Here is a 23,694-nt window from a genome sequence, read left to right on the forward strand (position 1 = left end):
AATATGTTATTATAAATGAAGAATACATTTATTGCTAAACATGTAAAAATTACATTCATGTAAAATTCTAGAACATCAAGTATTATGATACAGAGGGAGTATTAATTACAACCACCAAAGCGGTGTCTCATTTACCAATAGCAAGCGAAATGAATACCGTGTAACGAGAGCTTCGTGTGTGTCCAGTAATGAACCTTTCTTCAGCTATTCAAAGGAAGGCGACGAGGTTTACGAAATCGAGGATTCCGAAACCACAAAAGACGAAGGCATCCTTACGATATTCAGTGTACATAGTTTTGTTTTTCTTTATTTTTTTTTTAATATATAAAGCTTTTTAATATATATTTATGAAAAATATTAAGGGGTACACAAACTCTGTATACTAAGAAATATAAAATTATTAAATCTGCAAAAGGATATAACCATATTTATTCTCATAAAGAGTACATACCATGTTAATTCACAATATGGTAAAAAAAAGAGGGGTACAATGCTTTTCAAGCCAACGAATTTCTTGGACACCTAGTCGAGCTTCGAATGTCCTCGGTTAATGATACCATTGGCGTGTAAGCAGTCCAAGGCGCGGGAAATGTCAAGGGCAAAGGACAAAAGCAAGAGGGAGATGGAGCACCTGAGGACGGATGGTGGCAAGATATTTACGGAGGGACAACCTTGGGAGCAGCTCAGTCACTATCACCATGAGAGGGTCTTTGCAGGCTCCAATAAACTGCCAGAAATTCCCATTTCTTTTTGCGTTTAGAAAGAAAGAAAGAAATAGAAGAAACAGAGAGAGAGACCTTGACAAGATTAGGGTGTTGAACTCGGGACATCATATTGACTTCGCGGATGAAATGGCTGTCGAGGGAAGATTTCTCATCAGGTTTGGTGCCGCGGTGGACAACTTTGATAGCAACAATCTCGCTACCATACCTACTGGTTGGGAAAATTTATTAAAATTAATTAAATTGGAAGCAACTGAAGCAACTGAAGAAGAAGAAGAAGAAGATGATCGAGACACTACTTTGAAGCTCAAATTCATTTACCATAATTCTGTGACTACGAAAATAGCTCTCTGCGTGTGATGGCAAAGAAAGACCGTGCATGTGACACAAAGCAATAAACAGGAAAGATTGCATAATGTTCTTGAAAAGATAATTCAAAGATATGAGGAAAACGAGGAAACAAGATCAGCCCAGTGAAATTAAAACCTGTGAGAGTTGTGAGGGTGTTCGCTCTCCTTCAAATTCTTCCTTAGCAATAAGGGCCCAGCTGCCTTCACCATGTCGCTTCACAGCAGTAATGATCTCCTCATCCTCCTCAGATGACCATTTTTTTCTTCTCTTCCGAGGAGCCATACAAGCAAAAGAAAAACAGAACACAAATTATGAATGAAATTTATTTGTCTAAAAAAGCATACACAAGGCACAGTATCATCATAACTCAAAAACCAGCTCGAATTTTGGTTTTTACTGAAGCTTCTTAATCCCAGGGAAAGAGGGAAGGATCGAGATGAGAGCATCATTGTATCCTACAGGCTCTGTTCCATATGAGTAAACGAGAAAATAAAAAATCATTACACGAAGAAGACTTGGAATTGGCCACCGAGTTGTTCAATGTAGCACAGAATTTGACCTTCTTTCACTTGGTCTTTCTGTCAGATTAAACAAAAGCAAACAAGAGAGTAGTAATCAGTGGTTTTTTTTACCCCATAAAATCAAAACACTCTCTTTTGTTCAAGAAGATTGGTACCTCTTTACATGACGAAGGCATGCGTTTACCCTTTATAGTTTTGGATCTCCTGTAGAACGCTACCTGCGCATTACCACACCATTTAGATTGGGGACAACTTTCTGATTGAAACTCACATCTCCTTTTTTCATTTTTAACGGAGAAATAGCTTCCAATGAAAGCTCTGATATATTGCGTTTATGTTGTGTGGGTCTCTTACTTTTGGAGATTGGAGAATCATCAAACCCTGATCAGCAGCTGAGGATGCTGGTCTTGTGATAGCCAATGAAGTAGAAGGAGTTGATCCATTCGTAATGGGTTTGCCTCAAATTCACGTCTTGAGCAGAGAGATAGAGAGATTCAAAGAGTCTTTCCTCACAGATCAAGATTCAAAAAAATCAAAGAGCTGATGAAGAAGAAGAAGAAGAAGAAAGAAGAGAAATGAAAAATAGAAACAATTGAGAGAATAACAAATAGAAGCTTTTTTTTTTTTGTTCTCAGTGATTTTGCCGGTGGATCTAAACCAAAAAAATAAAAATAAAAATAAGAGCAACTTTAGAAGAAAACGATCAACCATAAGAAAACAGTAACAATCAACCATAAGAAAACGAAATTCACGCCAAATAAAAACTAGATCTACAAATTTGTTCTTTAGAGAGAAAGTGAACATTGAGCTCAGAGAATAATTGTCTAGCTCTGATAAATTTCTTTCTTTTGCCATGATTTTAGTCGAAAAAGATGAATCAAATTAGAAGGAATCAATCTCATATTCTTTTGCCAATCCAAATTTAAAAGAATCCAAAAAAAATTAGGAATGGATCCTTCAAGATTTTTGTGTTTTTTATTCTTAAAAATCAAAGACAGTTTTAAATGTAAATGGCATAAACCGTAATAAAATACACAACTCTGGCTTAGAAGTAATTTGCAAACTTTTATGTGTTATTTTAGTAAATCAACAATCTCAACGTGTTAGTATAGTAATAAACCTACTTTTATGTAATATTCTAAGTAATTTCTCTTTTAAAATGGTCAACATAGAAGGGTATTTTAAAAAAAGGTATGGAAAAAGGGGCATTTTTGAGAATGTCGATTTAATGAATATTAATAAATTTATGTGATAAAGTATTTAAGAATAACACATTTGTTTTTTCCTCCTCACTGTCATCTTCAGGAACCTCAATACCTGCTTTTTCCATCTCTAGCTTCTGCCTTCGTAAATCATCTTTTTTCTTCTTTAGCTTCTGCTTTAATGAAATCCTTTTTTTCCTTCTCTAGCTTTCGCTTCAGCAGATCGACAGTGGTCAAAGCAGACTTGTATGGGTCCAACCTATCTCTCCTCGCCTTCTTTAGGTTGGAGTTTGTTATTTTCTTCGCTCTAGCTTTTTGACCCTTGCTAAGACCTGGAAACCATTTCCTTTCTGTCTCATCTGCTAAGTAGAATCTTGCAGGGATGAACTCTATCAGCTTATCAAAAAATCTAGTATATTCATGAGTCTTGAAATCCGTTTCACAATCAAGATTCTCCTTTTTCTTTGCCATCTATAACAATTGCCAAGATCAATCACAATCAGATTTTTTTTTTTTAAATGCCCTTTAAGAAAAATGACAACAGTTGGGTGGGGATCAAAACTTACATCAGTCCCACGAGTATTAGTCATTGCTCTCCACAGAGGAGATTAGCCAAAAAGTCGTAAACCTCAAGACAAACTGCAGCAATAACACAGTAGATATTAATCATTGCGAGTGAACACAAACAACATAATAAGTCTATTCCTGATTCTGAATCGTAGAAACAAATACAAGTTCAAGTTTCAATAAGCATATCAATTTAAGGATTCATCATAACCTTAGTCTTGAACAATTCTGACTCCAGAAGAAGTAGATAACTTAATAAAGAATAAGAACAAACCCATATGTAAAGGATAAGAATTTACGGAAGAAAACAGAAGAGAAAACTCACCGGTAGCGACGATGGCGAATCAACGGCGTTGAGAGAGAAGCAGAGAAATAGAGACGGAGAGAGGTTTGGTGAAAGAGCAGTGGTTAGGGGTTTGAATGGCTTTGTTATTTCCCAATTTCGTTAAGGGTATTTATATAAATGCCCCCAACGTTTCGGTTTAATGGGATTCGATTGAAATAAATAAAATGAAATATTTAAGAATAACACATTTGGCTTTTTTTTCAAAAACATAATGGAATATAGTTTTTTTTATTGTCTACATTTATTATTGATTGCAAATTATGAGAACAATTACATATGATTCTACCATGGGCAAATTCCTTCCGACTCTATTAGATTCACAGCAAACGGCAATAATTGCGCATCACTGGAGATTGTTTGTAAATTTGCCTCTATTAATCTGCATAATTAATAAATCGCATTATCCGAGACTCGAACTCAGACTTCCTGGTATAGAAGCATTAATGAATCCTAGACCAACCACTGGGTCAAGGAGGCTTCCACTAATGAAATATAGTTATAAATAATAAATTTAAATGAGACTAAATAGCTAAATGTATCTCGGCGACACATCAGCTTTTAATTTTTCAAGAGTGTGTTTCTCTATTAATATACAGGAGATTTTGTATTATTTTAGAAAAATATCTTATAGTTTTAGAAAATAAATATAATAATAATATTTTTAAAGAAAAAAATATCATTTAGCGGTAATTGAGAATATGTAAATAAAGTAATTGTTGATACACTTTTGCACGTTTCAATGTTTAAGAGATGGTCCCATTAATGTCTTCAGATCCTCAAAAAAAAACAATAAATAATACCCACAAATTAGAAGATGGCCATCTCTTCTCTACAAAACCTTTATAATTATAGTACTTCTTTCATCAAATTCATATCTTCTTTATTCTGATAGATCCTTCTGAGAATACAAAAAAACGGGTATTTTTTCTCTCTTAATTGATTTTCCGTTGTCTAATTCCTTTTTAGCATTGCTACACCAATTTTTACCATTATTGTTGGTCCTATTTTTTCTTGCATTCGTCAAAGAAAATGATTGATGATGATCAATTCAAGAACAATTGATAAATCTTCACAATTTGTTTTAGATAAAACATGGAAGAAGAAGAAGACGAGGTTATGGTGAAAGAGGGGCTAATGGCTTCTCAAAGAGAGATCTTCAGCATTTCTGGTCCAATCCATTTAACTTCCATTGATTGGTATTATATTTTCTTTTTCATCTCTTTCATTTCCAACCACATAATCATCTTCCTCAACAAACTCATCATCACTAATCAGCTTTTTTTTTTGCTAATTCAACGGTTTAGCCATAGTCAACTCTATTATAATTCTCTAATTTTTCATTTCTTCTAGAACAAGTTGTATTAAAATATTACATTCAAACCCAAAAAAAAGTCAACGTGTGTATTTTGATAGGAATAATTCTTACCATAGAACCTCGGTGGCATCATGTTTGGTACAAGCAGTGTACACACTGGAACGAGACAGACAACAAAACAGGATTGGTCTAAAGTCACAAGCCAACCACTGGTGGGAGTTTTTCAACTTCACTTTAGCCGAAACCCTAATCGACGACTCAGATGGATCCATATACGGGGCCGTTTTCGAATACAAACACTTCTTCTCTTACAATTACCATAACACCCATCATTCGAAACCACCTCCTCGTCACGTGATCGCATTCCGTGGCACGATCATGAAACGGCACTCTCGGTCACGTGACCTTAAGCTTGACCTGCGCTGCGTCCGGGACTGCCTCCAAGACAGCACTAGGTTCGTGCATGCGATTCAGGTGATTCAAAGTGCGGTGGCAAAAACTGGTAATGCAGCCGTGTGGCTAGCCGGACATTCTCTTGGAGCAGCTGTGGCGTTGCTTGCCGGGAAGATCATGACTAGGTCTGGTTTCCCTCTTGAGAGTTACTTATTTAATCCTCCGTTCTCGTCGATTCCGATTGAGAAGCTAGTGAAGAGTGAGAAGCTTAAACATGGAGTTCGATTCGCCGGAAGTCTTGTCAAAGCCGGAGTAGCAATCGCCGTCAAGGGTCGCCACCATAACAAGGTAACGTATATTTCTCTTTTTAGTAGTTTCACAAAGATTTTATTTTGTAAAACTATTAACTAAGATTTTTAAACAATATTTTTGGGTCTAGACTAATAAGATTATTAGTTCTACACTCATATTAAAAACTTTTTGGTATAATATCCATCATACATGTCTGCTTTTTTGGTATGATGTTTTTGGTAAAAAATCTGGAAAATATATAATTGACTTTTAGATTTTGTATCTAAAAAAATATAGTATCTAATAGTGGATCTACATAAAAAAAAAATCAATTCAACTAACAATAAGTATTACAGTAGAAATTATATATGATCACATTTTTAATAAATTCAAATTGGTATAACATTTCGAATATAAACATAAAATGAAGCAAAATAAACTTCCAAAGCATCGTGCATAACTATAAATTACTATTAAAAAAAAAATACAAAAACGACACAATTAAAATGAAATGAAAAGATTAACTGTTTCTTTACTTTATCTTTTGAGGTTCTAATCTCTATCAATAGATAATTAATGATGTGTATTATTTACAGGGTCAAGAAGATGATTCGTTTATGAAGTTAGCATCATGGATACCATATTTGTATGTGAACCCGTCAGATCCAATATGCTCAGAATACATTAGTTACTTCAAGCATAGAAACAAAATGTTTGAGATTGGAGCCGGTAAAATCGAAAGAATTGCTACCAGGAACTCACTTAGGAGTCTGTTGTCAGGCGGAGGAGGAGGTTCGTCTTCGGATTCTTGTTCATCAGAGCCTCTTCATCTTTTACCATCGGCGTATATGACTATAAACACTAGCCACTCGCCTAATTTTAAGAGAGCTCATGGGATTCATCAATGGTGGGATCCGATGTTTAATGGTGAATATGTTTTGCATCAATTTTAATCACTGACTTCTACAAATGCTTTTGTAACCAGAGTCAGAACTATATACATTTATTTTATAGCTTGCATGTTTTTGTCGAATCAAGTATTTTACCACGTCAATAATAGTCTCGATGATGATCACTTTAATCATGCGAGTATGCAACTATTATCATATTTAGATTTCCCTGACTTGCCTTCGTACAGAACAGAGATTTCAGAATCATAACGTTCCCTAACTCAACAAGACTAGGATTCTATATAATAACCAAATCATCATATTCATTACCAAACCCACTGTTTCCAAAAGCTAAGGGTTAGATTAGTTCAAAGACAGTGGCACTTATTTATTGTTATGGACACTGGATATACACCTGTTGAACAATCACAAAACATAGATTGGAGCAAAGGAGCGATAGAGATAGCTTCAGTTCCACTAATACTGCTCGAGCCGGTTGTCCATAATGGCAGAGACGGTGCTGATAAACTCCTCTTCTGTTGTCTCTGGGGAACCTATGGCTTCTGCATCGTGTATGATTTGTTCGATCACAGATTCTTTCTTGAGTGTTTCTCTGCACATTATGCTTCCGATGGTAAAAGGGGTGAGACCTTTTGCAGAACCTTTCTTGAGAAGCATGGTTGAAATGCGAAGGACACGAGCGCATGAAGGCGGAATCTCCCAACCATGGAATCTCAGAAGTTCAATGTCTTGCTCAGAGTCCAAAGATTTGATGTATTCCAATGTTTGTGAAGAGTATGGCTGTTTTGCTTGAGGCCAGTATAGCCATTCGAATGTGCAATCTTCAAACTGCACAAGGACAAATAAGATGTTTTTAGCTGAAATATTCACAGCTTGTTTAGTTTAAAAATTTGGAAAACAAAGAGTGAATATCAATATCCTTGTTTGAGTAAAGTAGAATTGTTTACCTTATTGGGAAAGCAATAACCATGGTCGATTGGAGTAAGCACCATCTGTCCATCATTTTCGTCTCGGCTAACCAAAATGTTGCCAGCGTGGCGATCTGCATTAGCCAGCCTTATGTCTAGAACCGATATCTTGTGAACCTGATCGACAGGAAATACTCCGTATCCCATATCTTCACAACTTCCCACATTGCTCACAAACATCTGCAGTGAACCAATCTTCGTGTTCTCGGGAGAGAAATTGTAACCATTGGGATGGTTGAAATCTTTGTGCAAACATTTGACCATTGCTGTCGGCGGAACTCCAGCGAAACCAGTTTCGTCATGAGGAAAAGTTCGTGGTCCATTCATGGGATAGTCCAAAATGTAGGCTGCTACTTCTCTGATAGCTCCTTCACCGACCTGTGTGCCTTTCTTTAGTCCCTCGCCATCAACTGAAACAGGCTGTCCGTGCGGATTGTTCACAGCCATTGGTTCCTCATCAATGGGCTTGAAGACAGAGACATACTTGTGGCCAGATGGATCTTGCATAAAATAAGCTCCTCCGGATCCATCAGATGATTGAATCGGGCCATTTCCCTTCTCCAAGCCTTCTAAAGTGGAGCTGATAAGCTCTTTGAGCAATAGAGGCAGCTTAATTTCAGGATTAACAATAACAGGCTCCACGAAGAACTCTTTAGGCTTTGCTTGTGGTGATATGTTTCCTCTGCTACCATCCACATTGTGCTTTTGATTTACATCTTCAATAAACACCTCAAAATCCTTCCCGACTGGTTTTGCTCTGACTTTAACAGATTTTCTAATTAGCAAGTGAATCACATTCTCTCCCTTTTTACAGAGATCAGTGATGAGTCTCTGGTCATCTAGCTCCTCACCATCTAATGTGAGTTCATGATCCCTGGGGATTCCGAGATCGTTTTCTTTTAAAGCAATTTGCTGCTTCACATAACCAACATTTCTACTCCTCTCAACAACGAGCTCAAACTCCTTCCCACCAACAGTTCTTACAGAAATGGCTTGGAGATCTGAAATTTTAACAACCAAATGCAACAACTTCCCATCAGCAAGACTATAATCTCGAATTTGGGAATCATTTCGAGATAGCTCTCTACCATCATACAGAAGCCTCTGCTTCTTCACGAAAAACCCCTTGATACTCTGAATCCTTAGCTTCACAGATGCTATTGAATCTGACTCCATGACCCGCTTCGGGATCACAGATCCAGCAATAGTCAGGAAAACCAAGATTGGGTCGTCTAAGTTCGAACCAAACCGTCCAATAATACCTGGAAAGTTGATAAGTTCCTCCAGGGCTGGACTCAACGCTACACTAGCAACTGACATTCCAACTGTACACTACTATTCCTAAATCCTGAAGAACCGGATTCCTGGGAATGAAGAGAGCTCAACAGGAATAAAGGGTGAAATCCCAGGAATCAACCCTTATCTTCTCCCGTGAGCTTTTGAAAAGACCAAGTTCCTGCACGGATTCAGGAACTCTGGAACAGAAAGGCCTTGTAACTCACATCTTGCCGAGCAATATTTTCCAAGTATTCATATTGAAGCTAAAACAATCCCAAAACCACCTAGGATTAGGCTCTCATTCAACTCGTGGAAGCTGAAAAGTATCTTTCTACTCGCATCAATTGCAACGAACCTGAATAAGAACAATGATCACAAGGATTAGACATGGAACAGCAATAACTTAATTGATATCCTAAGGGGAATTCATAATTCAGTAATTCAAGAACATCAATCACCATTTTCTAATTCACAAGAGATTATCACAGATGTCAAATATTCAGATCAAACACAAAAACATTTATAAAAAAAAAACAATAAAAAAACGCCAACCTCTTTGAATGGATGATGATTTGTGATGATGAACATACCTCAAAGTTTGATCTAAGCGAACTATATAAACTCTAAAACCTTACATTCTCATCTATAAATAAAATTAGAAAATCTTGATATCTAAATATAGCTTTTGAAAGCATAACCAAACAACGGCCACAAATTTAGTTTCAAGTCAACGTCTTAATCGGATTTTTATCATCTAAAACCCAAAAAACAATGCTGGTTGCCTAAGTTTTCAAACTTTATCCGATTTGACTAATCTTATTTTTAGGTCTGATAAAAAAGGAACTAAAAATTGAATCTAAACACTAAATCCAGCACAATACTCAAAACCTACAGTTTCAATCCATAAACACTAAAGAGAAGCCTCAGATCATCTTAACGAGCATCTCCAATTTTGAACCGCTACAGAAATCTCTATAACTCACAACAGATTTCGAATTCTTAACTTACATTTCACGATTACTCATGATCGGAGAAGATATCGGAAATATAAATCGAAATCAACCTATTCTACAGAGAGATCGAAAATTCCAAAAAAAAAAAAAAAAAAGTTGTCATACCTAAAGGAATCAAAATCCGCGAAGCGATGAATCAACTGAGCGATTCTTCTCGGTGAAATCGGAACTGGTGTGCAATTAAACTTACTCGCCAAGTTTCTGCGAATCCAAAAACCCTCTCTCCAATATATATTTTTTTTTCCCGAGAATTTTTTTTAGCGTTTCCCAGAAAAAGAAAGGACGAAGAAGAGAGAGAGAGAGAGAGAAACAGTGGTAAGTCTTCTTTGAACAGCGGCGAAGTTTGTGGGGATCTATTTATAGGGTTTGACCTCGCTGACTTTTAACGGAGGTTTTTATCCGACTATTAACGCCGTGAACTCTTCCCCAAGGCAGAATACCGTTTCCGTAACGGACGCATATGTTTACCGTTTCAGACCGACTCTACAGATTTTCAATCAAAGACTCTCTTTTTGCCTTTGGGGTGTATTTGTTTCTACTTTATTTCTTCCAACATTTAAAGAGAAAAATTATTTATCAAATTAAATTCTGAAGAACAAAATATTTATATAATTCCTAAAAAGTTAAAAGAAAAAGTATCATACAAAGTTGATTAAAAAATGTATGAGTGACATCAATCTCCTATCCAAAAGATTAAGGAAGTAAAGAATTAGGCGATTTTCAATTTATTGAAAAGATAATTAACATATATATATATATATATATATATATATATATATATATATATCAATTTATCGAAAAGAACATTAAAATATATTTTCATTATCTTTTGAATATGAAATAAATTGGTAGAGTTCTCAAAAAAAATAAAAAGGTATACGATTTAAATGTTCATCCTCAAAAATGTCACAAAATTTCAAAAATGTCCAAACAAATTCAACAAGAAACATTAACCCAAATTAGAAACAAATTAAATTTTAGTTATAACCTTATTCATGGGGAGATAATACCATTTATTCACGTAATAAAGAATTTAAAAAAAAAAAAAGAATGTGAAAAAAATAAATTAAAGCAACAATGTTTGTGAAAGTATCTTTTCACAAGTTCCTCTCTATAAACTCCCAAATCCTCTGTTCCATATATACCCGGTCCTTTCTCCTCCGTGGCATATGCCGTTCATCAGGAAATATTAACAACTCATACCGCTTACCAGCTTCAACAAGCGCGTTTACAAGCCTAGCAGTGTGTCTGAAATGCACATTCTCATCGATCATTCCATGTACTAACATCAGCTTCTGCTTATCAGTCAGGTTCTCGACATGATGCATTACCGCGCTTTTCAGGTATCCCTCTTCCTCCTCCGTGGGAAGTCCCATGTACTTTTCGGTGTAGAACGAGTCATAGCCATCCCATGATGTAACAGGAGCACCCGAGACAGCGCAGTTGAAGATCTCAGGGTATCGTGTCAAGAGTGTAGCTGATAGGTAACCACCGTAACTCCAACCGTACACCCCAATGTGGTCTGGTTTAGCTAGGCCTTGGTCGATTAGCCATTTGGCTCCGGTTACTTGATCTTCTGCATCAACATATCCGCAGTTATTCTTGATCCAAGATTCAAACTTTAGCCCACGTCTTGCAGTTCCTCTGTTATCAAGCTGCAAAGATTAGAGATAAATATATCAATTCTAAAGCCTCAATCTTTAGAGCGAACCTTCTTATTCAAGATACAAGAATTTTAAGAACCTTCCAAACTAAGATGCCTCTGCTTCTCAGGTACTGTGTCCTCATGTCGACTGTATTAATCCAAGAATCATGGACCAGCTGAACGCTAGGACCTCCGTAAACGCTGATCATTGTTTTATATGGAGGAGGACCAAATTTCGAACTGTCCGGTTTGTAAACCGCACCGTACAGCATTGTCTTTCCATCATTCGCTTGTATTTGAACAAACTCTGGAGGCTCAAGTTTAAGGTTTTTCAGTAGTTTAGGAGATGTCTGCTCGTAGAGAATCTTGAGTACGGTGCCGTCGCTCAAAGAGCAAAGAGTAACCCGCGGAGGCGAATCAACTGAATCATGAATGTCAACGAAGTTCTTCATCTGATGATCGAGCACAACTATATGTTTTCCTTTCCCATGTGTAAGCCTCGTCGGTTGACACTGAGATGCATCTCCAGCTTCCAGTTTTGTGCAGTAAAGATTAGTCTCATGTGGTCCATCAAGGGTCCCTGTGAAATACAGCAGACTCATCGGCTCATTTACACCTGCGATTTGCTCAACCATCCATTCACCACTAGTAATAGCTCCAAGGCATGTCCCATCAGAATCATAAAGATAAAAATGTCTGAAACCAGTCCTCTCGCTGGCCCAAATGAATCCTCCTGAACCTCTCAACGAAGGGACATTCTCCAAAGGGGTAAAACAGTCGTGTAAAGTCACCCATGCGTCAGATTCTTCAACCAACAGTATATTTCCTTGACCAGTGTTTATGTCAAACCTGATGATTTTAAGTCTACTCTGGGACCTATTCAGAACCTGAGCTGTGAGAACGTTTCCAGGCATCCAACTGACTCTACCAAGATACTCTTCCTCAGTGTTTGCTTTTCCTCCACACACAAGATCCATCCAAGTCGTCTTCCCGCCGCCAGCTGAAGAAACTACCCCGAGACGGACAGTGGAATTGAGAGCTCCTGCAAAAGGATAAGCATGATCTTCTTGCGCCTCTAAACCAACCGAGCCTTTTCCCTGATGCATTATTCTGAACAAAGGAATCTGTGAGGAGTCAACTTCTGTATATGCGATAAACTGGCTATCTAATGACCACCAATACCCATTCCTCCGATCCATCTCCTCCTGTAATAGGAAAAGTTTCAGAGATAACACACAATTTGCAACATAAACTGCCGATTTCTTCTGGAATACAAACAAAATGAGCAGTTTGAAGAGAAATTTAACTCACCTGAGCTATGTACTCAGCAAGACCATGAGTCTGCAGCAACAAAAGAAATCACAGTTATTCTCCCGAGAATGTTAATAATAAGACCAACCATAGCAGTCATGAAACAAAAATTTACTTACCAGAGTACTTCCATTGGCACCATTTGTTAGCTGTTGTGTCTGGTTTTTTAACAGACTGAGGACATGCAACTCTGAGTCTCTTACATATGCAAGAAATAAGCCATTGGGAGATAGACGAGGATCGATGACTGGAGAACTGGGAGAGCTTGGAACTATGAGCTCCGGGTCTGGTGATGAAGAAAGGTCCTTCATATACACCTAACCATGATTACAACACAAAACAAAACAGCAAAAGTAAAGCAAACTGAGTTAGGTTATCTCAAGATTTTACAAAAGAGAATGTTACACGTAAGAAAGATCACTAATGCAGCTGATAAGATTCAGACTATGAGTTATGAAGATCAGGAACAAACCCTCTTGCATATCTTTGTATCAACGATTGCAACCAAGAATCAATGACTTAAGCTTAACCAAGAGCCCCACATAGTTTGGAGATTTGTTGAAAAGATTTTCTAACAGATTGCAATCAAGAATCAATGACTAAAGCCTAACCAAGAGCCCCACATAGTTTAGAGATTTGTTGAAAAGATTTTCTAACTCTCCTAAAAGCCAAAGGGCCAGAGACCTCTAATATGTTCTCCATCCCATCCCCACCTATTATATCTTCCATCACATTCTACTGCCTATCTAAAGCTAGCTAAATCCATCTCTTTACTAAAAAGTGACACACAATTCCAATAAAATTATTGAAATGTTTCAGGATTCCTAACGAAAAAAGGTAAGATTGATTACAGAAGCAAGGGATGAACAGAACAAACCCCAGCAGGTAAAGGAACCATAATGAATCTCATCTTTGAGTTAGTCTTGACCCATTCATACCGAGTTACACCTAATCCACGCTCCCTTAACCTCTCCCTTCTGAGTTTCTCTTCCGGTGAAATATTGCTCTCATCAACACCACCATCAGGAGGACTAAACACCAAACAAGATTCACCCCTACTCACATCAAAACCATACAGCCTCCTATTCAAATTCTCTTCAGGGCTAAACAAGTAAGTGATCAAAGAGTCATCAGGACTAAAGCTGACACCAGTTGGTGCTACATAGCCAGGTAAAGGTGACTGAACAATATCTTCAACCGCGAAAGGAACGTCCTTATCAGACATATCCGCCATAAAGGGAGAATCTTTTGATTCGATCTACGTCAACAGTCTGCAAAATATAACCATGAAAAATCTTCAGAACAGATTGAGAAATTTCAAAACACAAAGCTTCAAGAGCTTTCTTGAATCACAAAACAAAATCTGACAATGTATACCAAACCGTTGCACTACATTTTGATACATAAACAAACAAACAAACAAAAAAAGAGTCAACTGTATACCGATGCTAATATATGGTTCTGCAAATCAAATCGAAATACACAAAGACATCAATGGGTACTATAATGATCAATCTGCACCAAACGATCAAATACATGCCGCATGAACGGAGAATATAAATATATAATCTTCGATTGACAATTTGAGATAGAGATAAGTGAAAGCTGAAGGAGGAAGAAGGAGATTAGAGAGTTGAAGTTGAGGTGGGCTTACATTCTCAGAGAGATTGCGAGAGATGATGAAGTGAGTGCGGATAAGGGTATAAACTTAGACAAATCGAAAGGAACTGATTCAGCTATCTGGCCGTGTCATAGAGAGAAGGTTTTATGTTCGGTGAGGGAGGATGGATGACTCACAAATTCAGCAAGGTTTTGATTTGTATTTTTTTTTTTTTTTCCCTACGATTATTACTTGTTGTTATTCAATAAAAATTTAATAAAGTTTATTTTTATTAGTTTATTCAGTTGCTAATTATAGATCGATGAAAAAAAACTAATTATTAATCATCAGGTGTAGATTTTACATTTTAAGATTTAGGCCTTGATTGTTCCAGTTTTTAAAATTAGATTTTTGATTTAGTTTTTCAAAAACTCATATTTTACCCAATCAAGATTTTTGAGAAATTAGATTCCCTTAAAAATAGAGAATCTGGTTTTTGGAGTTTCTAATCAATTTTCTCTAAGAATCCATAACCAAAATTTTGAGTTTTTTTCCTTTTCTCAAGCATTTTTTTTTTAGTTTTTTTTCCACCTACAAAATCTAAAAACTAAAAACCAAAATCCAAAATCTAAAAACAAAAAACTATCTAACATTTGAATATTAACTATGACCACAAATTTATGTAAATTTGCATATATATATATATATATATATATATATTTATACAGAACCATAATTTTTACAATGCTTTGTTGTTACAATGCATTATTTTTTTTCAAATAATGTTTTGTTGTTACAATGGTCATTAAGGTTTGGTGCTAAGTAAAGAGTTTAATATGCAAAAATAAAGATAAATGAGCTCACAAGGCCCAAAAAAAGAAAATAGCCTACTATAAAAGGAAAAGAAATGTTGTAAAAATCACAAACCTTAAAACGCTACGCTTTACAACCTTCGGCTCATCTTCTTCGGCTCGTCTTCTCCGACATCAACTTCCGATCTCGCTCTCTCTGCTCAGGCGTTCGAAAATGGTTAACTTCCAACACATTGCAATCCAGGATCCAGGTAAATTTGCATATATGTTACTACTAAAACTTTCACATAGTGTGAATTCTAATCTAGTTCCAAATAAGATAAGGTATTTTCTCATATATAGAATGAAAAGTTTTTACTGAGAATTTTCGAGAAATCTCTTTTGATATATTTCTTTTCAAAAATGTCGCTTCATCTATATATTTTAAAAAGTATTATTTATTAATGCATCAATTAATTTACTCATTTATGTAATATTTTATTATTATTAGAAATAATAATTTAAACTAAAAATAAACCAAAAACTAAATGAAAACAAATACAACCAATAAGAATATCAAAATAAAATATAAATAGAGATTACATAAATATAGAATTAGATATTTATATCATAACATATAATAATTATGTAAATATTTGTAAAAGACTAGAAATACACTCCAATTATTCGAGAATAAACCTCTGCAATCATTCGAGATCCGCCATCAGAATCTGTATCAATAAACAGCTCCCCCCCCAATCCACCATATCAAGATTTTGAACACCATTTGCACATCCTCGTTCATTGACATTGTAACACCCCAATATTAGAGTGTAGGCCATTTTAAAATTTCAGCCAATTAAGGCCCAAAAAGAGCAAACTGACAAAACGACAAGGGTTTCGCATCACGTTGATATGTTTGTGTACATGTGTATACTCACATGCATCACCGTCTTTGTTTGGCGAGAGAAGGGAATTTGTAAACCCTAAGCCTCTCTCAACGTCAGAGCTCACCATCATCACCGTCTTCCTCTAGGTTGTTATCTTTTTTTTTTTTGAATTTAATGTTAAATTATATTAAAAAAAAAAAAATACTTTGTTATAACTAGTGCATCGTTTGCAAAAAATTCTTGATTGAAATTAGATAGTAGATCAAAAACCAACTTTAAAAAAAAATTAAAGACGAGACTGCAGCCAAATTTGAAAAGCCTCCTCGTATCTTCTATCACTCAGTCGACCAATGGCTAAGAACTGATCACGAATCTGTCTGTCCATCCAGCCAACCAAGTTTGTCACAGTTTTTGGTGGATCGCCATGCCTCCTCCCATTTCGTTCTCACCAGATCGTATACACCATAGCTTGAAACACATAGCGAACAAGGAACCCCTCGCCACGAGAGAGATGAGATTGAGAGATATGAGCAATTAAATCAGACCAGACAGTAGTGTAGGCAGACTTGAACACCCCCTTCGCCAGATCAGACCACACAGCCGATACGAAAGAACAGGAGAAAAATAGATGATCACGAGTTTCTAGTGCAGAGCTGCAGAACAGACATGTCCCTGCAGCACCCACATTCCACACCACCATGCGAGCACCCGTTGAAAGACGATCTTGGACAGCGAGCCATACACAAAAGGAGAATTTTAGTGTGCAATGAGGAAACCAAACCCCCTTATGCCATGTTACCGTACTAGCTATGGTTCGAATGTGGTTCCATGTATCCTTAGTGGAAAACTTTGCTCGAAATTCATCATGCTTCCCTCTCCATAAGCTCTTATCTCCCACTCCCGAACGACCCTCTCGCATTGAGAACAGGGCATGTTCCACTTCGTTTAGCTGGTCTCCACGGTGCCGCCTTCGACGACGTTGATCCTAGCCCTGGGCATTCGGGTTCGGGTTTTCGGGTTTTCGGGTTTTTGGGTTTAGACATATAGAACCCGTTCGGGTTTTCTATACTTTCGGGTTCGGGTAATACCTGTTCGGGTTCGGGTTATTCGGGTATACCCGAACTCAATCGAACCATGAACAAAAAAAAAAAAAAAAAAAAAAAACTAAATTTTACTTTTTTATAAATTTTAGAAAACTTGTATATATATAAATATTTAACATTTCTTTTTGAGACAGAGAAACTGAAGTGGCAAAATGGTTAATGATGTACCTGTAAATGTTCAAGGTTGTGGGTTCAAATCCCCTAAAATACATATTTTTACATTTAATTCGAGTTAGTTCGGGTGGGCATTCGGGTTCGGGTAATACCCGAACCCGATCGGGTATCCGAACCTCAGAGGTATTGAACCCGATCGGGTTTTATACAATACCCGAACCCGAACCGAACCATCCACTTCGGGTCGGGTTCGGGTTCGGGTTTCGGGTCCGGGTAATATGCCCAGGGCTAGTTGATCCCATGCGAACGCCAAAGTACACTGCCGAGGTATCCCCATATCAATTATCCCTCTTTCACCCACAACCTCCAAGAGTCGACCAATATTCGACCACCGATCATACCAGAAATATGTGGTTTCGCCATTGCCCACTTCCACCTTACAGAAATCTCTCGCCACCCACGATATTTCAGCAACTTTTTCCAGACCCACGACCCCACACTCGTAGTCTCTTGAACCAACCAAAAGGAGTTTTGCTTCAACAAGTTATTCTGCACCCAAAGCACCCACAAAGAGTTGCCTTTAGAGACCACTCTCCATATTAACTTCAGATAGCTTACAACATTTGTTTCATGGAGAGATCATAGCCCGAGACCCCCTTCTGTCTTAGGTTTACAAACCGCATCCCACGAAACTTTAGCCCTTTGAGGATTCATGTCTGGTCCCGACCAGAGAAATCCCGAACACATTGAATCAATCACCTCAAGGCATTTTTTAGGCTGACAAAAGGCGCCTAACCAAAAGTTGCACACACTCCAAAGAACAGAGGAAATCATGTTGAAACGACCTGCATAGGAGAGATGACGTGCTGTCCAGGACCCTATGCGCTTGCGAAGTTGCTCAATAAGAGGAGAACAGTCTGCGAGTGAAAGCTGCTTTGTAACGAGAGGTAGACCCAAATATCAAACCGGTAAGCGACCAACCTCAAACGGGAGAGTATGTGGTTGTGGAACCAAAACTCCAGCCAAATAAACTGTGGACTTCTCCATACTTATCTTCAGGCCTGAAATCTTAGCAAAGTCGGTAAACACATCAATAATGCCCTTGATAGACCTCACCTTACCATCCGTAAGCACCATGAGATCATCCGCAAAACTCAAGTGAGTAAGCCCAAGTTGTCGACACCATGGGTGGTAACCAAACAACCTCTCCCCCGCAGCCTTATCAAGCATTTTGTATAGGACATCCATACAAATAACAAAGAGGTATGGCGACAAGGAGCAACCTTGGCGAAGACCTCGAGAGCTTTGGAAAAAACCAGCCAGTTCACAATTTACTTGCACTGAAAAAGAAGTTGTAGTGACACATAACAGTAACCAGTGAATGAATAACGGCGGGAACTGCATAGCTGAGAGGACTTTCGACAAGAAGGACCACTGAACAGAATCAAAGGCTTTGGAGATGTCAATTTTTATTGCACAACGACTTGAGATGGACTCCTTATGATAATCCTTAACCAATTCCGTGGCCAACAACACATTTTCAATCAGCAATCGATCTTGAACAAACGCAGACTGGTTACCAGAGATAAAATTTGGAAGGATACGCTTCAGCCTATTAGCGAGAACTTTGGAGATCACCTTATAAATGACATTACAACAAGAGATGGGCCTGTAATCCTTCATTTGCCTTGCATCCAAATATTTGGGAATGAGAGCAAGAATTGTAGCATTAATGCCCTTTGGTAAGAATCCTTTTGCAAAAAAAGATTGAACCGCTAAGACAAATTCCCTGCCAATTATCGACCATGTAGCCTTGTAGAATTCCATTGTGTATCCATCCGGACCAGGAGACTCAACAGAAGGCATAGAAAACAAAACTTTCATGATTTCCTCCCGCGAGACTTCGCGAGTGAGAGCAGTTTGTTCTGAAACAGAGCAACGGTAAGGCATCAGACGCTCCAACTCATCCACCATGACGCCCTCAAAGTCATGAGGAATAAACTGTAAAAACTCCCGAAAGTGACGCTCAGCCTCTGCTTTAATGTCGTCCCCCATCACTACCTGACCATCGGGACATTGTATTTCTCTAATATTGTTCTGCGCTTCCCTCACTTTGGCAGCTTTATGAAAAGTTTTATTATTCCTATCCCCCACCTGCAACCAATGCAGTTTTGATGTTTGCTTAAGAAACTTTTCCTCCAGACTTGCCAAGAAATCCCATCTTCTATAAGCCACATGCTCCTCCTCCATGGCTTGTGACGAAGGCTGTAATAGGTTTGCTTGCTGCTTTTGGCATAATACACTCAACGCCTCTTTAGTCTTCCAAACGAGATTCCCCATACGCGACTTAGCCAGGCTGCGGAGGCGAGGCTTAAGCCCTTTGAGTTTCTTAGAAAATCTGAATAAAGTGGAAGTAGATAAAAACATAGGTTCTGTTTCAGCCCAATAGTCCCCCACTGATGGCATAAACTCCTCCATTTCTGTCAACACATTCACAAATTTAAAAGGGCGACGCTTAGGGACAGGCCGAGCATCACCATGTACCATAAGCCGACAGTGCAGGTGATCCGAACATCCCCCGGCTTCAAATACATTATAACTCTACGAGAAAACATTTCCCCACGCAACGTTCACCATCACTCGATCCAATGTTTTAAGTATGAGATTATTTTCCCTGTTATTACACCAGGTAAAAAGAGGCCCGTGAGAAGTCAGATCAACTAACGAACAAGAATTAACCACTGCCTGGAAATCCCGCATCCCCACCGTAACCATTGGACTATCATCCACACGAGAATGTTCAGCAATATCTAGTGTTTCATTAAAATCCCCCAGCAGAACCCACGGTTTATTACGAAACAAAGGGGATGCATAATGGTCACGTATCTCCTGCCATAGCTGTTTACGAGCCTCCACCGTGTGCAAAGCATATACAAAGGAACAGAAAAACTCCTCCTCCTGGTTTTCCAACTTAACAGAACATGTAATGAGCTGCTCGCTTTTAAAAAAAGGATCAACCCTGACATTATCCCTCCAGAGCACCCAAATGCGCCCCCTACTATTATATTCATAATTCGTCATAACTGACCAACCTGGGAACAACCTTCTCCCTAACCTCCTCGCATTAACCTCCCTAACTCTTGTCTCCAAGAGACAACCAAACTGAAACTGACTCACTGCAACCCACTCTTTGATAACGGAATGTTTAGACTTCTTATTTAAACCACGAACTAACCATGAGAACCCGGGCATTAATTTCTTGATGAGTTCTTCCGACTCTGATTCCTAGGCGGATCTTTAGTCGAAGGAGCAGGACGAGTAGAAACTATTTTATGAGTCGATTTGGTGCCTCGAGGAAGGTAAGTGCGCAAAGGAACCTCCTCCTGCGAGCCTTGTTGCTTAGCAACGTTCCCCCGAATCACTGGAGGAGGTGGATCCCCCGAACAATTCGACACAATGTCATCAACCACAGGTAGCTCAGAATTTTCCTCCTGAACAGCCCCTAAAGCCGAGAAATAACTTTTTAGAAGTGAGCCTCCCCCTGACATGGGAGCTGCGTTTGACTTGCCAGGACTTCCACGAGTCGACTTAGGAGTGATCCAGGCTTCCCCCTGTTTCAAAACCTCCTCCGAAGCAGCATCTCCCTGAGAGACACGCCCTTCCTGAACCTGCATCGATGTTTCTACTCCACATCAACCCCTGGATCAGTAACAGGAGGCTCACTACGTTGGTCCACGTTCAAAACAGTAGCGACTGGTGCTTCCTCACCCACCGTCGCCTTCTCAGCTGATAAGCATGTTGCACTAAGGTGACCCCATTTTAGACAGCAACCACACCTTGGAGGAAGCCGCGGATAGCTGTACCTAACCACAGTATCCAACTCCCCATCTTCCTCCCCTGCCAACCGAAACTCCTTTGGCAAATCCTTTGTCAGGTCCACTTTGATCAACATCTGAGCTTTGACAAAGCTATCGCACGCTTCTGTGGCCGGGTGCAACCGAACAGGCTTACCTACTGTATTGGACAAGAACTCCAATCCCTTGTCTGTGAACATAGTAGGCGGAATGTTAGTCATCTTAACCCACAGGGGTACAGACTTCAGAGCCGGCTGAGCCTGCTCTGCAAATGGAGTCCACTGAGATACCATCATGGGAATATCCATGATATTCCACATCCCTCTGTTGAGAACCCTTTGCCGCATACCTCCATGGCGAATACGAAACTTGACAGTGGATTCGTTAACCGCGAAAACATCAATCAAATTCGACCGGTCCCCCAAACGCCAAATCTTATTCACATCATGTGAATCTTTCCAACATGCGAAGCCTTCAAATTGAGAAACTTCCCAATAGCAAAATCTTCCCAAAGAGGTTTAGCACCCTCAAAAACCTCTCTCGGGACAATGAATTTCGCTTGACCATCCACCTCCGAGACCAGGAACTTATGTTGTGTAAAAACCCTTTTCTGAGCAACTTGCAGGAATGATCGCTTCACCATCAATGCAGGGACCGACGATGAAACCTCTTTTAAACCCTCCTGAGAAGGACTTTCCCCCGACGAAACCTCTCCCAAAACCTCCCCAGATCCTCCCTTCTCCGTTATCCCCTTCTCCCCTACATCAGATCCCTTGATCCTCACCAGAACCACCTCATCACGGCCTGGAGAAGCCGCCGACGGCAGCATTCTTGGCCAAAAAGCAATAAAACCCTAATCGCCTGTTTTTTCGCCCTTGCCACGTCAGCAGAGCAAAATAATGTTCCTCTAAACCTCCCCAAAAAAACACCCCTCAGGTTTGTTGTCATTGTTGAGAGAGAGAGGAAGAGGTCACGATAGACTTGTCGTTAGCCACCGTCCATCACCACCGTTGGGGAGCAAGCCATCGTATATCACTGGATTTGTTACCATGTATTAGCCGCTGTCACTGGAGACGTCAGTCACTATTATCGGAGCAGTGGCAGCCATTGCCGAAGCCATTAGAGGTAGGGAAACCTAGATCTCCTTTGTAACTTGTGCAAGAAGATTGCTGGCTTTATCTTATGATTGTTGCTTGGTTTTGTTGAATATTATTGAGCCATGAGGATTGCACATCACAGTGAGCTTGAACTGTCACGTCGAACCGTCGAGGAGAATTGCTGAGAGTGAACGGCATGAGAGGTAAGCGGCTAAGCTAACACTCGTGCATGTTGTTGTGTTGATTATTGAACCGGGAGCATAAACCAACTAAACCGGAAATAGTTTGTGTAACTAAGGTCCATTACCGAACTCAATTATGTGAGTACGTGGAAAGCGTGGTGTTGTGCGATCATGTATAATTGGGGATAATTATATTGGTTTGGTTTAATTATTAAACTGCGGTTGATCGATTTAATTAAGGAGCACAAAGTCAAGCATAGAAATGTTATACCGGGGTATGTGTTTGTATTTGGTTTAATTGAATAATCATGGGTTATTTAATGGATTGTTGTCATCTGAATCATTGCAGAGCGAGAGTGTTGCTAAAGCAGGATCCTGTTGTTGCTATTTCTAAACCAAGGATTAAATTCAATGGCTAAGGTGAGGGTGGTATTTGCGGATATGCAGTAACCTCTTTCCTTATGTACTCTTTGATAGTTGCTGAATATAGACTCAAGAATTGTTTGTTAATTGAATGTGTTTGTGTGGATTTGTATGCATGATAAAGTAGGTTGTTAGTAACATGATATATGTGAAGCACATTAGCTACATGATATGGTGTTATGGATTAACTTATATATTATATTATAAATACAATTATGAACATACATGAGAATGAGAAAGGAAAAGATACTTGAGGATGTTGGACTGTAATGGACCGATGGGTTCATTGCAGCTCATAAACCGCTGACGAGCAGTACGGCAAGAATCGAGCTATGGGCCGTGATTTTCCAGGAATGGGGTTTGTAAGCCAGAAAAAGTGATAATGGCCAAACCTATAAGGAAAGTAAAACTTATTAAGTAATGTAAAGAAATATAAATGTTTAAATGTGGTAGTTGCCACAAAAGTGCATAAAATAAGATAAAAATTATTGAGGAGAAATAAGATGTTTGTTTGTTGTTTGTTTGATAAACATTCTGAATCTATGCTACGTAATGGTTGATGATTATATTCGGAACGTGTTTATTGTATGTCCAATGGGCAGAGTTTGATCTCCTCACTGAGTAAACTTATTTACTCACCCCCTTATTTCCCTTTTTCCCAGGTTAGTAAGTTCAAGGGTGTTGCAGTCTGAAGTTTGTTCGTTGGTGAATTTTAAAGAAAGAAACATTTTTGGCCAAACCGGATGGATTACACGTTGTCCCGTCTTCTATGACGGTATGGGTGTTACAGACATACACTCCAATTA

General features: G+C 38.6%; 4 protein-coding genes and 1 long non-coding RNA gene across 16 annotated transcripts; 1 reads left to right on the forward strand and 4 right to left on the reverse strand.

Annotated features, from left to right (window-relative positions):
* Positions 1 to 407: 407 nt before the first annotated feature.
* On the reverse strand, positions 408 to 2,492 carry LOC147919032 (serine/threonine-protein kinase STY13-like). 10 transcript variants are annotated; one of them, XM_087503436.1, is made up of 8 exons: positions 1,949 to 2,492; positions 1,750 to 1,812; positions 1,633 to 1,651; positions 1,471 to 1,537; positions 1,209 to 1,335; positions 1,044 to 1,072; positions 798 to 930; positions 408 to 727 (listed from the first exon to the last, which is right to left on the reverse strand). In XM_087503436.1, the coding sequence occupies exons 1-8, from the start codon at positions 1,967 to 1,969 to the stop codon at positions 593 to 595; spliced, it is 594 nt and encodes a 197-aa protein (XP_087359562.1). In that variant the 5' UTR covers positions 1,970 to 2,492; the 3' UTR covers positions 408 to 592. The 10 variants fall into 10 exon arrangements, with proteins under 10 accessions (XP_087359562.1, XP_087359561.1, XP_087359565.1 ...); XM_087503435.1 differs by having other exon boundaries at positions 798 to 933; XM_087503439.1 differs by lacking the exon at positions 1,471 to 1,537 and having other exon boundaries at positions 1,578 to 1,651.
* Positions 2,493 to 2,802: 310 nt separating this feature from the next.
* LOC104770811 (uncharacterized) lies at positions 2,803 to 3,819 on the reverse strand. The gene is made up of 3 exons (XR_764639.3): positions 3,689 to 3,819; positions 3,363 to 3,435; positions 2,803 to 3,267 (listed from the first exon to the last, which is right to left on the reverse strand). It is a non-coding gene; the product is annotated as an uncharacterized LOC104770811 (long non-coding RNA).
* A 670-nt stretch (positions 3,820 to 4,489) lies between these two features.
* On the forward strand, positions 4,490 to 6,741 carry LOC147919033 (GDSL esterase/lipase At4g10955-like). The gene is made up of 4 exons (XM_087505682.1): positions 4,490 to 4,627; positions 4,795 to 4,905; positions 5,123 to 5,765; positions 6,305 to 6,741. Exons 2-4 carry the CDS (start codon positions 4,802 to 4,804, stop codon positions 6,659 to 6,661), a joined length of 1,104 nt encoding a protein of 367 aa, XP_087361808.1. The 5' UTR covers positions 4,490 to 4,627; positions 4,795 to 4,801; the 3' UTR covers positions 6,662 to 6,741.
* Positions 6,742 to 6,899: 158 nt separating this feature from the next.
* Positions 6,900 to 10,453, reverse strand: LOC147919034 (phosphatidylinositol 4-kinase gamma 3). Of its 2 annotated transcripts, none has more exons than XM_087505680.1 (3): positions 9,984 to 10,453; positions 7,567 to 9,220; positions 6,900 to 7,447 (listed from the first exon to the last, which is right to left on the reverse strand). In XM_087505680.1, the coding sequence occupies exons 2-3, from the start codon at positions 8,905 to 8,907 to the stop codon at positions 7,076 to 7,078; spliced, it is 1,713 nt and encodes a 570-aa protein (XP_087361806.1). In that variant the 5' UTR covers positions 8,908 to 9,220; positions 9,984 to 10,453; the 3' UTR covers positions 6,900 to 7,075. The 2 variants fall into 2 exon arrangements, with proteins under 2 accessions (XP_087361806.1, XP_087361807.1); XM_087505681.1 differs by lacking the exon at positions 9,984 to 10,453 and adding an exon at positions 9,418 to 9,490.
* A 384-nt stretch (positions 10,454 to 10,837) lies between these two features.
* On the reverse strand, positions 10,838 to 14,684 carry LOC147919035 (uncharacterized). Of its 2 annotated transcripts, none has more exons than XM_087506607.1 (6): positions 14,489 to 14,684; positions 13,712 to 14,105; positions 12,954 to 13,151; positions 12,835 to 12,864; positions 11,622 to 12,728; positions 10,838 to 11,533 (listed from the first exon to the last, which is right to left on the reverse strand). In XM_087506607.1, exons 2-6 carry the CDS (start codon positions 14,066 to 14,068, stop codon positions 10,976 to 10,978), a joined length of 2,250 nt encoding a protein of 749 aa, XP_087362733.1. In that variant the 5' UTR covers positions 14,069 to 14,105; positions 14,489 to 14,684; the 3' UTR covers positions 10,838 to 10,975. The 2 variants fall into 2 exon arrangements, with proteins under 2 accessions (XP_087362733.1, XP_087362734.1); XM_087506608.1 differs by having other exon boundaries at positions 13,686 to 14,105; positions 14,489 to 14,677.
* Between the last annotated feature and the right edge of the window lie 9,010 nt (positions 14,685 to 23,694).

This window comes from Camelina sativa, chromosome 20 (assembly GCF_030686135.1).
Source record: "Camelina sativa cultivar CO46 ecotype springtype chromosome 20, ASM3068613v1".
Lineage (NCBI taxonomy): Eukaryota > Viridiplantae > Streptophyta > Magnoliopsida > Brassicales > Brassicaceae > Camelina > Camelina sativa.